The 12,279-nt window shown below is 39.3% G+C and overlaps 1 protein-coding gene across 3 annotated transcripts in view; it reads left to right on the plus strand.

Moving 5' to 3' along the window:
* LOC129696331 (coiled-coil domain-containing protein 178) overlaps window positions 1-12,279 on the plus strand; it is a 235,011-nt gene that overhangs the window by 175,372 nt on the left and 47,360 nt on the right. For all 3 annotated transcript variants that reach the window (XM_055634151.1, XM_055634150.1, XM_055634152.1), the window contains one exon: window positions 1,003-1,152. In XM_055634151.1, coding sequence (XP_055490126.1) covers window positions 1,003-1,152 — 150 coding nt within the window. The remainder of the gene's footprint in view (window positions 1-1,002; window positions 1,153-12,279) is intronic.

Here is a 12,279-nt window from a genome sequence, read left to right on the forward strand (position 1 = left end):
GCACAAGTTCATTTAAATCTCTGTTCAACAAAGTGAGTGTAGTCAATGGCACCATAGGAAAGCTTGTATCACTCATTGTTCTCTAGCCAGTTAGGATGAGATAGATTCAACACTCTGAGACCTTTTCATAAGCAGCAGAAAATGGCGCCAATTGTTGTCTTCACTCTCACTGGTCTGGTATTCTGTACAGATCTCTGTAGTTGTGGTCGCAACAGGCATGGTCTATTGAATTGTGGCTACCTCATTCATCATTCCCAGTCCAAATGGATGTACGAGAATTGCCTGATGAATACCCTTGAAGGATAAAAGCTTCCCCTCCCCTTCCTCTCTCTTCAAACAGTTAGATCCGCTTTGAACAGCTGGATCCTAGCTTATTCTTTCTGTTATGTTGCACTCTGAGGGAATTGGTAATTAAATCACCACATAATTTACCAATTGCCAAGAAAACTTTAGAAATGGAAGTTGACGTACCAGAGAAAAATCTCTATATAGTGCATAAGCTTCTAATACTTCTGGAATTCATAAACACAAATTGAATATAGGCAACACTGTGAGTAATTGATGGGCACATTAAGTAGGCGGGGAGCAAGAGGCATGATCATCCAACTGCTCAAATGTGTTTAGTTCTGTGAGGGAAACGCATGGCATTTTCTACATCATTAGCGTTCAACTTGATGAAATTGACAAAGTCAATGTGGTAGTATGAACAAAGCCACAATCTACCTGTACCTGATATTTCTTGTCACTATTATCCTTCCCAAGATGAAACTGGGACAGCTTGTATGTCGAATCTATGCCCACATGCCAAATGCATTATTTGATGCTTGTACTGCCTAAAACACCAAGCAACCACATTTCTCTGATAGAAGTTTTTTATACTCAATGTCTTTGACTATAAATGGCAAGTTCTTATAGATGAGTCCAACCAGGAAATAGAAGCTATGTTAAGGAAAATAAGGTTCTTCTTACAAACAGTAACATAACATTTTGGCAATTTTCTAGGACAAGCTTGCTTCAGCACTTTGGGAAAATGAGGCACGAGCTTCACAGTATATGCAACTGCAAGGAACGTACCTTGAAATGAAAGATAAACTCGCAAATATCTACGATGACAGACTGAAGACAGAAGAAAGCATCAAAAATTATCTACAGGTGATTAGAACAACAAATTATAAAGACATAGGAAATGAATAATTAGTTATTATTTTGCAGAATATTGGATGTTTTTGTGTTATCTTTCCGGTATCTGCCAAACAGATGTAAAGATAGAAAAATGTTATTTCTGTGAAACTATATGGTTGCCTTACAATTGAAGAGTACCAAACAAACAAACACTAGTCAAATTAACTTGAAAATGTAATTTATTTACTACCTTATCATGCTCTCAAAATACACAAATGATTTGCTTTAGAAATCTAGCGCATGTTGTAAGACATGCAAATTCAGTGATCAATTTTGCCCAGCACAACAAAGTTTGGCAAACATTAAAAGAGAAGAGCAATTAGTCCATCTAGTTTTGGCACAACCTGGGGAATATTTGATTAGAGCATTAGAACTCTTTAACTTCCTCTCCTCTATGTGAGGTCTCTATCTATCTCCAGAAATGGATATAGGTTATTTCAAGAGCGGGGTAAGTATGAAGAGGGGAAAACAACGAGAATGAAGAAGTAAAAGGTAATGCAAAAAATAAAAAAAGATATAAAATTTAGAATTTAATAGTTGTAAATCACTAACAAAATGATGCCATAAACTGATTTATTTAAGTTACTTTTTTTTACCTGATGCCTGCATTGGAAGCTAAGAGAGCAAAGATGGCCATCACTTTAAATCCCTGTTTGATTTTATACCCCTTTGTACACCAAATTTAATAACACACCCTGGCAGCAAAGCTGGACATCATGGGCATCTGTGGACGGCCTTTTCTTACATAACCAACTTTACAAAAGCAGCTTGCAATAATAGGAGCAAAACTCATCGATGCTTCACAGAGGCATGATCAGAAATGAAGGCGGAGATAATACATGGAATGACATTAATTACAAGGTTTGTTACATTTTGCATATCCCTAATCAGTCTGAAGAAGGGTCTCGACCCGAATCATCCATTCCTTCTCTCCAGCGATGCTGCCTGTTCCGCTGGGTTACGTCAGCTTTTTGTGACTACCTTAGGTTTTATGGAGGGTTTTGTAGGATGTGTCAGTGGGAAGGCAACAAGCCTCCTGGAGTTCAGAGCCTGGATAGAGTGAATGTGGAGAGGATGTTTTCCACTAGTGGGAGAATCTACAACCAGAGGCCATAGCCTAAGAATACAGGGACCTTTAGAAAGGAGATGAGGAGGAATTTCTTTAGTCAGAGAGTGATGAATCTGTGGAATTAATTGCCACAGATGGCTGTGGAGACCAAATCAATGGACATTTTTAAGGCAGACATTAAGAGATTCTTGATTAGTGAGGGTGCCAGGGGGTATGGGGAGAAGGTAGGAGAATGGGGTTGAGAGAGAAAGACAGATCAGCCATGATTGAATGGCAGAGTAGACTAGATGGGCTGAATGGCCTAATCTTTTCCTAGAACTAATATACTTACGAAGACATATAAATATGTGGGAACTTTAATATGGAGGTATAAACTTTAATTAGAAGGGCACAACAACCAAGGACGTACACGCCACTGTTGATTAATGGGACTACTGTGGATAGAGTGAGCAGCTTTAAATACCTGTCCACATCACTGAGGATCTGACATGGACAACACACACTGCCACACTGGTGAGAAAGGCAAGGCAGCGCTTTTACCACCTCAGGCAGCTGAGGAAATTCAGAGTCTCTCTGAGGATCCTCCAATCCTTCTACTCTGGTGCTGTAGAAAGCATCCTGTCCGATCTCACCAGGGCGTAAATACTGTTGCGTCTTCTTTTTTTAATGTAAATACTGGTTCTGTTCTGTTCTGTTCTGTGGTTTTGCACAATCCCGCAGCATTGCCACTTTCATTTTACTGTACATCTTGCATGTGTATGTGACAAACAAAGTTGACTTGACTTGATGTTGTTGAGAACCAATGCGGTCACAAAGTACAGGAGTGATGAACTTGGTGGTGATTATGAAATGGCCAGCAGAGTTTGAATAAAATGTGTATTTGAACTAGCCTGGATAACAGTAAAATGGTCAAGCCTGGTGGCAAAAAGAGCTTTGACAAAGATTTTAGCAAATTAATATATTAAGGAAGGGACAGGGTTGTGTGATTGCCTTGATTTAGAAATAGGTGACGTATGAATGGAGTTTGCACATTCTCCCAGTTTCCTCCCACATCCCAAAGACAGACATGTTGGTAGGTTAATTATCACTGTAAATAGTCCCTCGTGTGTAGGAAGTGAAAGGTTCAGTGGAAAGTTGATGGGAGAATGCAATAGGATTAATATGGTATACAATTAGTGTAAATGGTTACCTGATGATTCCTGTCTCTGTGATGTGAAACGATTACTTCATTTGAACAAACTATGTCAGTTGTGTGGATAGACACAAAATGCTGGTGTAACTCAGCAGGACAGGCAGCATCTCCAGATAGAAAGAATGGGTGACGTTTCAGGTCAAGACCCTTCTTCAGATTGAGGGGAGGGGGAGATACAGAGATATGGAAGGGTAAGGTGTGAAAGTGAGTTATCAAAGGGGACAAAGTTCAAGAAAAATGTGGATTAGATCATTGTTAGTTTGGGAAAGAAGACAACAAGGCATATAAAGATAAAATGTAATCAGAAGGGCAGTCAGACTGGTTGGAAAACTAGGATGGGAGGGTAATTTATGGGAGTCTGACATCAGTTGCTTTACTCTTTGAGATTTAACTGCAGGAAATTGAGGTTCATCCAGAACTGGGTGGTTAACAAGCTACCTGTAATCTTGCAGATGAAACCTGAGGCCACCATCTTGAACTAACTGCATTGCATAGTAACATGTAGGCAGCTATTCCTAGTGAGGAATCTACTCAAAATATTCTGTGTCACCCGTTAAATAAAAATGAACCAAGCAAAAGCATCACAACTTGAAAATGATTGGGACTAATATGTTAGGTAACATTAAAGGTTGCAGAAGTTATGAAGGACCAGGAAGAATGGTGCAATATCTTATAGTTAGAGAAAATGTCCTTGATGACTTTAGAGTCACACAGCGTGGAAACAGGCCCTTGAGCCCAACTTGACCAACTTGCCACGTGTACACTAGCCCTATCTGCCTGCATTTGGCCCATTTCCCTCTACATCTATCCTATCCATGTACCTGTCTAAATGTTTCTTAAACGTTGCAATAGTACCTGCCTCAACTACATCCTCCAGCAGCTCGTTCCATACACCCATCACCCTTTGTATAAAAGAAAAAAACCCTCTTCTTTCTATGAAATCTTTCCTCCCTCAATTTAAACCTGTGTGAATGGTTCTCTATTCAGGGCAAAGAACCTGTGTGGTAATTACTTTGATTGAGGTCTTTGAAAAGAATGGAATCCTAAATGAAGAATTGTGGAAAATACAGACACGGATTTGGGAATTGACTGCATTGAATGACATTGGAAAAGAGATGGAAATTAGCAATGGGACAGTAGATGGGATGAAGGCAGAGGTTTGGGAAGGAAAAGTGACAATACCTGAGGGATGGCAGTGATGCATAAATCAATTTTGTGTGAATTTAATAATTGCTTAGCCTTATATAATTGAAGATTGATTTGTGATCCTCCTAGACAAACTTCTCAATGGAACAATGAAATAAAACAAATCTAAAATATTTTCTATGTTAAGATTTGAATTTAGGTGTGCAAATGGAATTGCTATCATTTTTGTAAACAAAGGTTAACTTTAAAGGTTAGAAAGTTAAATAGGCATTGCAGATCATAATTCATAATGCAAAATATTGTTAACATATTTGAGATTACATATCTTTCTATATATGATTATTTTAAAAACTGCCAGAAAACATGCACAATACAGTTTGTACATTATCTAAACATTGTTATGTTATCCCAAACATTGCCATGGTTGAGGGCTAATAAAATCATTCAGCATCCAAACTTATGGCTTAAGTACTTTGATGCTCTGACTAATTTTACCTTTCTCTCCCATTCTCTCTCTTTTCTCTCCTACCCCCCCCCCCCCCCCCCCCCCTCCACTCCCCTTCCCTCTCCCTCTCGATCTGCCTTGTTCCCCTTATCTTGCTATCTGTTGGTATAATTCCAGCAAAATAAACAATAGAACAGGCAATAATCCTGTTCTATTCTCTTGTAAGGTATCCCATTCCCACTGCCAGTGATGTTATAATGGGCCCTGATTCTGTTTTCTTAATGAGCTGAGTCTGACAGCAGGATCTTCTTCAGATACAGAAATAATAATGTTTTAAAAATTTGTAGCAAGTCAACATAACATTTTGGGGATTTAATTGTTTTGCTTAGACAGTATTTTAATGAGAGAGATAAAGATCAGTTAATGTCAGCGGACCGATGGATTGGAATATTATACTTCTCAAATTATATTGCCACTTGCACTTCTAATGGGTTTTATATCTTTTTAACAGAATAATATGCCAAATATTTTAAATAGCAAATGTTTAAGTGGTGAGCCTTATATTTTGTTTTCTAAGTATTGGGAATAAAATACAGAGGACTAAGAAAATATACCTCTGGCCTCAGCTACCACATTGAAAACAAATGCCTGAATGCAATGAACCAGGCAAACATAAAAATCAAAACCAAAAAAATCTTATCCTATTACATTTACATTTATTACATTAAATTGTTTTGCTTTGCTAATATTGCTTTTTGTCACTTTCAAAATCAAATGTGCCTTTCTTTATTATAAGCAAAAAGCAATCATATTACTTTAAAATACATAAGCTGCCTTGTGTTGCATGCTAATTTGAATAATCAGCTTTTGTCACCAGCTACATTTGCTTGAAATGCATAGGAGAAATTTGACAAAATGTACTTTGGATGAATTTCTCAGAGTAAATGTTTGTACTAAAATACACATCGGTGAGCACCGCACTGACAGAAGAGCTTGTGGATGTGGCAGTAGTAATCGAAGGTGCTAAGCCAGATGTCTCGCTCTGTTTGCTTGCTCACTGCTTTGGGCATTTTGCCAACCTCATTGCAAATAACTTCATTAGTCAAGTGTATCAGAATTATTACTATACTGTGTCCATCTCATTTATTGCTGTTTGGGCATTTTCTAAATCTTTACAGCACAATGAAATAATTTTTCAACTTACTGACCTTTTTAACGTTCACCAGGCCTAAAAGTTTACTTTTCTTTATTACATATTTGGACAGTAACAATTTCTGCTGGCACTTTTTGAAGCCACCATCTTCCCAGCATGGTTTGGAGTGCTAACAGAATTCTGATTGCAACATGACTCGTGATACATAATTCTAGCCTGTGGGTGGCATGTCTGTGGAAATAAATTTGCCATGTGAATATACTATTACACTCTATATTACATTGAAAATGTGTTCTGTTTAACTTAATAGTTTACCTTCCACAAATTGCTTTGTAATATAAGATTAATATACACCAATACAATAGAATATTATCTATATCAACAGTATCTTTTCAGTGATTATCAAACACCATAATATGCAAACCATCAGCTCAAGCCATTCATATATCAAGCAAATGAAACCACATTATTTTAACTGCACATCACAACTTTAAAAAATCTAATTGTAGTTTTAATAATAACAAATGAATCTTATGCTTTACTAGAGGGGCTGAAGTTTAACCATATAACCATATAACCATATAACAATTACAGCACGGAAACAGGCCATCTCGGCCCTACAAGTCCATGCCGAACAATTTTTTTTTCCCCTTAGTCCCACCTGCCTGCACTCTTACCATAACCCTCCATTCCCTTCTCATCCATATGCCTATCCAATTTATTTTTAAATGATACCAATGAACCTGCCTCCACCACTTCCACTGGGAGCTCATTCCACACCGCCACCACTCTCTGCGTAAAGAAGTTCCCCCTCATATTACCCCTAAACTTCTGTCCCTTAATTCTGAAGTCATGCCCTCTTGTTTGAATCTTCCCTATTCTCAAAGGGAAAAGCTTGTCCACATCAACTCTGTCTTGATGTGGACAAGTTTAGCATTGTTTCTTTTATTTTATGAAATAAGATAAACATAACAATAACTAATTTTGCAGAATGGGGCAGCATACAATATCATTTGGCATTTAAATCAATGCTGATTTGATCTAGGATAAACAATCAGAAATTAAGGTCCTCTACCTGTTGCAAATTTGTTTTGTACCATAACAGCTGAGAAAATGCAAATCTTGAAAAATATTTACAGGCCTTGAAGTCTTTAATCAATGGTATAAAATAAATGAGAGCACTGGAGTCCATTCAAAGAAAAGTCCAGATTTTCCAAAGGTTGTTTTGGGGTTTAAAAGATGGGGATTTTCCTGGCTTAGCAATCAACTGTCGACTGCTGTTGCCACCCTCATCCATATCCCAATTGCTGCCCACATATCAGTCCTTTCCAATTTGCGTTTAAATGTGTACTTTCACACAAGGACGAATTAGTTACACTCTATATAAATATATAAATCTTATTTATATAGCACATTTTTAGTCAACTTGCATTGACCCCAAAGTGCTTCACATAATTACATTACATTTACACACAGGCAAAGGTGGGTGAAGTGTCTTGCCCCAAGAACACAACGACAGTATGCACTTCAAGCGGGATTGGAACCGGCTACCTTCCGGTCGCCAGCCGAACACTTAGCCCATTGCGCCATCTGTCGTCCCACTGGCTCTAATGTGCCAGTTGGTTTGAATGGCTGACTGATTATGTTTATGAACTCCAAACATACATACGTAGAGTTGCTGCCTTACTGCGCCAGAGACCCAGGTTTGATCCTGACTACGATGCTTGTTTGTACGGAATTTGTACATTTACCCGGGACCTGCGTGGGTTTTCTCCAGGATTTCCGGGTTCGTCCCGCACTCCAAAGACATACTGGTTTGTAGGTTAACAGGGTTTGTATAATTGTCTCTAGTGTGTGTAGGATAGTGCAAGTGTGCAGGGTCCACTGGTCAGCGCGGACTCGGTGGTCCGAAGGGCCTGTTTACGCGCTGTATCTCTAAACTAAACCAAAATCTCAGACAAGTTATTCACAGTGTTTACAGGTAGATTTTTTTTGAAGGGTTGATCTCCATCATTGCCAAAGATGATGAAAAGCATCAATCCTATCATTTTTTTTAATAATTCATTTTTCAGAATGCAGGCACGGCCGGCAAGGCTAACAGTGCTTGTGAAGGTGGAGGTGAGTTTTAGGACCGAGACACAGAGTTGATGAAGCAGCAGGGATATATTTCCAAATCAGAATGATGTGTGATTTGGCAAGAAACCTGCAGCTGGCCTTGCCCCTACTGCCCATGGTTTCATTGTGCTAGAGTTCGCAGGTATTGTTAGAGCAGCCCGGGTGGATAACTGCAGTGCATTTTATAGATGATATACATTACCGTATGGGCTTCAGTGGTGAAGGGATTGTAGGAGGTGTCAATCAACCTAGCTCCTTAGTCCTGGATGGTGTTGGGCATGTTCAGTGGTATTCATCTAGGCAAGTGTAGAGTGATACATTATGCTCTTGATTTGTTCAGTTTAGTTTATTGTTACGTGTACCAAGGTACAGTGAAAAGCTTTTGATGCATGCTAACCAGTCAGCAGAACGACAATACATGATTACAATCTACAGTGTATAGATACATTTACAGTGTATAGATGCATGATAAGGGAATAACGTTTGGTACAAGGAAAAGCAAGCAAAGTCCGATCACGGATAGTCCAAGGGTCATCAAAGTAGATAGTAGTTCAGCACTGCCCTCTAGTTGTGGTAGGATGATTCAGTTGCCTGATTACAACTGGCCTTGTGCCTTGTCATCGATGGAAAAGCTGTGGTGTGTCAGAAATTGAATCCTACCCTTGTAGCCACTGCAGTTGGTCCAGTTGAGAGAGAGAGAGAGAGAGAGAGAGAGAGAGAGAGAGAGAGAGAGAGAGAGAGAGAGGTGACCCCTGGAATTTTGACGCTGAGGAAACAGTGTTGGTTGTATGATTGAATGTCCAGCTAAACTTTTGTTTGTTGGATTTGGCATTGCCTGGCAGCTGTGAGGTATGAAGGTTACTTGTGTTGACAACATTCATCTTTTGCTGCACACGGGCATGGATTGTTTCATTTTATGAGGACTTCTGAATAGATGTTTTATCGTGTGCAATCATTAGTGAATATGCCCATTTCTAATGCTATGATGGAAGGAAAGTCATTGATGAAGCAATTAAAAGATGATTGGGCCTGAACACTGAGGAACTTTTCCAGTGATGTCCTGGGATTGGGATGATTGCCTCCAATAACCACAACTCTGTCTTCCTTTGTCCTCAATTGATGTATTTTCTTCTTAATGCTGATTGGGTTAATTTACACCAGAGTTTGGATCCATGTGAACCTGATCCGTGTGCACCAGAATTCAAGACATTGTGTTGTACTTGTCCCTGCTAAGATTTCCAGGAAAGTTGTTGATAGCGAACGGGTTTCTTTCTTTGTTTTCTAGTAGGTCTGCTATCAATAATTCACTCCATGTTCATTTGCCATCCATTTAGTTTACACTTTTTAAGACCATGCGACATTCCTAGTTGCTTTACACCCAAATAAATACCCCAGTTACAATGTAGGAAATCCATTCAAATTGCATCAATGACTGAAAATTGCATGCTGACCTTCCTTTGAGGTGATGTTCCTTATCATTGCAATTCCATTTAAAAGGAGGGAGTAAAAACTGATCAACTGAGAAATAGCAACTTTCAGGGAATTCATTCTGAAATAGAGAATTCATTGTGTGAAACAGTGTTCCAATTAGACTAGTGGAAGTAAAACACTTGATAGAAAGAAAGAGAGAAAATAGGTGCAGGAGTAGGCCATTTGGCCCTTTGAGCCAACACCAACATTCAATACGATCATGGCTGATCATCCAAAATCAGAACCCCGCTCCTGCACCAAGACTGCCTTGAAAATTCAAAAATGTGATATTCTCAAGATCAGAACTTTAATATTATTGTATTATATGCTGTAAGTCCATAAAAGACAGGTAAATAAATTACAATTTCTAGCAAAATACCAAGTCCTTATGGAGAAGATCAGTTGCTAGCTGGTACATTAGCATATCATAATCAGCAGCATCATCATACTCCCCAGATTGTAACCAATAAGCAACTCTGTACACCTTGTTTTTCCTCAACTTTTCAATTTTGGCATTGTAAACTACAACTTTTTGCCCTTCAAACCACGCATGACATGCCTTTCTGCGCACTACTTTCCCATTAAGAATGTCCTGTAGATCATCACATTTGAAGTAGTCCAAATTCAGATAATCTCTGCGAATGTTGTCTAAATCAGTGTCTTTTGCTGGGCATTTGGATTGACAATTTTGCATTTCTTCTTCAGAGACATCTGTTTAAAATGTAAAGAAAAAAACCCACTGAACAGCATTAACAGAAATTTTATTATTTGCAGTTTTAGGAAAAAAAGGTAGAAATGATAAAGTTAAATGCTAAAACAAATAGTAAATACCTAACAAAAAATTCATATTCATCAGTTTCATCAAATCAATTAAATTCATCTAAGCAATTAAATTAATCTACATTCAATTACTAGATCTAAACATCTATCAATTTCTTAAGAAAAGGCTAAACATTTTAAATAGCCTAAGTATACAAATAACAAATAACAAACTGATCCCATTCACACAAGAATTCGCAATATAACATGATTTTTAAATCTCACTTTGTCATGAATTTATATGCCAAATGGAAGGAATTCCATTTGTTTAATTCCCATAAACTAATCCAGAAACATCCATTCTCAAGATAATCAAAATCATTTTTTGCACAATACATCTGACTAAAACTGTACTGTGGATATTTAGTATGAAAATATTGATCATGGATAGACAATAACACAAAATATAGATGATTTAGATGTTCCTATGGCATGATTGTGCAAAAAAATAACAAATTTGATTATCTTGAGAGTGGATGTTTCTGGAATGTGATTGATTGGAATGTTCCCGTTGCCATTAATTTTAAGCCCATATCGGCAGGCAAGTGACGGCTGATTCGTATGTGGGCCTAAATAACATTTTTTGCATCATAAGATTAAAATGAAGCCACACCAAAAAGCAAGATAATACCTACAATACAATCAATACAATACAATCAGTTTTATTCGTCACTTGCACATAAAGTGCAAGTGAAATGAATTTGCCAGCAGCTGTACAATGAAAAAGAACACACAAAAAATGTAATAAAAATTTAACATAAACATCCACCACAGCATTCATCACTGTGGTGGAAGGCACAAAATTTGGCCAGTCCTCCTCCATTTCCCCCCGTGGTCGGGACCTCAACCCTCTGCAGCCGCAGATGAATGAAAGTCAAGGTAAGTCCTGAATCGGTGCCTCCCCCACCAGAGACCGCGGCTTCAGGTTGATGTAGGCCGCAGGCCGGCGGTCAGAGATTTAAAGTTCCCGCCGTGCCGCAGCCAGAAGCACCACAGACTGCAGGGATCCCCGGCGAGGGACCACGATCCTGATGGTAAGTCCACGCCGCGCCCGCGATAGAAGTTGGCCGCGGGTCGGCAGTCGGAGTCGGAGCTTCTTCTTCTCCAGGGTCCCATGCGAGGGATCCCAGGCTGCGGACGCCACGCCGGCTGGAGCTCTGCAGACCGCGGCTTCAGGCTGCCGTGGGCCAGTGAACGGAGTGCTCCCCTCTGGCGAGCCCCAGCGAGGGCTCGCCCGCTCCACGCCGAGAGTCCGCACTGCGCCCGCAGCTGAAACCCCGGGCGTGGAGGAGGCGACTGAAATGGTTTCCCCCTTACAGCACCCCCCACACAAGACACACAAAGAAATATTAAAAACATACATTTAAACACACAAAAAAAATTAAAAAAGGTGAAAAAACTGACACGCTGCTAGCAGGCTGCCGGCTTGCGGCGTCCCACCGACCGACATACCTTTTTTTTTGTCCTGATATTGCGATCCGTGATGTTGAATGCGTTAAAGGCGTTAAAGTCGCGTTTAATTTTAATCCAGCGACGCAATCGTCCAGCAAATATTTTTTTTTAAACCCAGGAGCGGAAGCCCGAACGATTTTTCTTCATCAGCTAGCAGCCCGAGGAAATCCCACTCCGACAACCAATACAAACCTGCATTTTAATCCCGCCCCCCACAAAGCCTTCAGAATCGCACG

This window comes from Leucoraja erinacea, chromosome 4, assembly GCF_028641065.1.
Source record: "Leucoraja erinacea ecotype New England chromosome 4, Leri_hhj_1, whole genome shotgun sequence".
NCBI lineage: Eukaryota > Metazoa > Chordata > Chondrichthyes > Rajiformes > Rajidae > Leucoraja > Leucoraja erinaceus.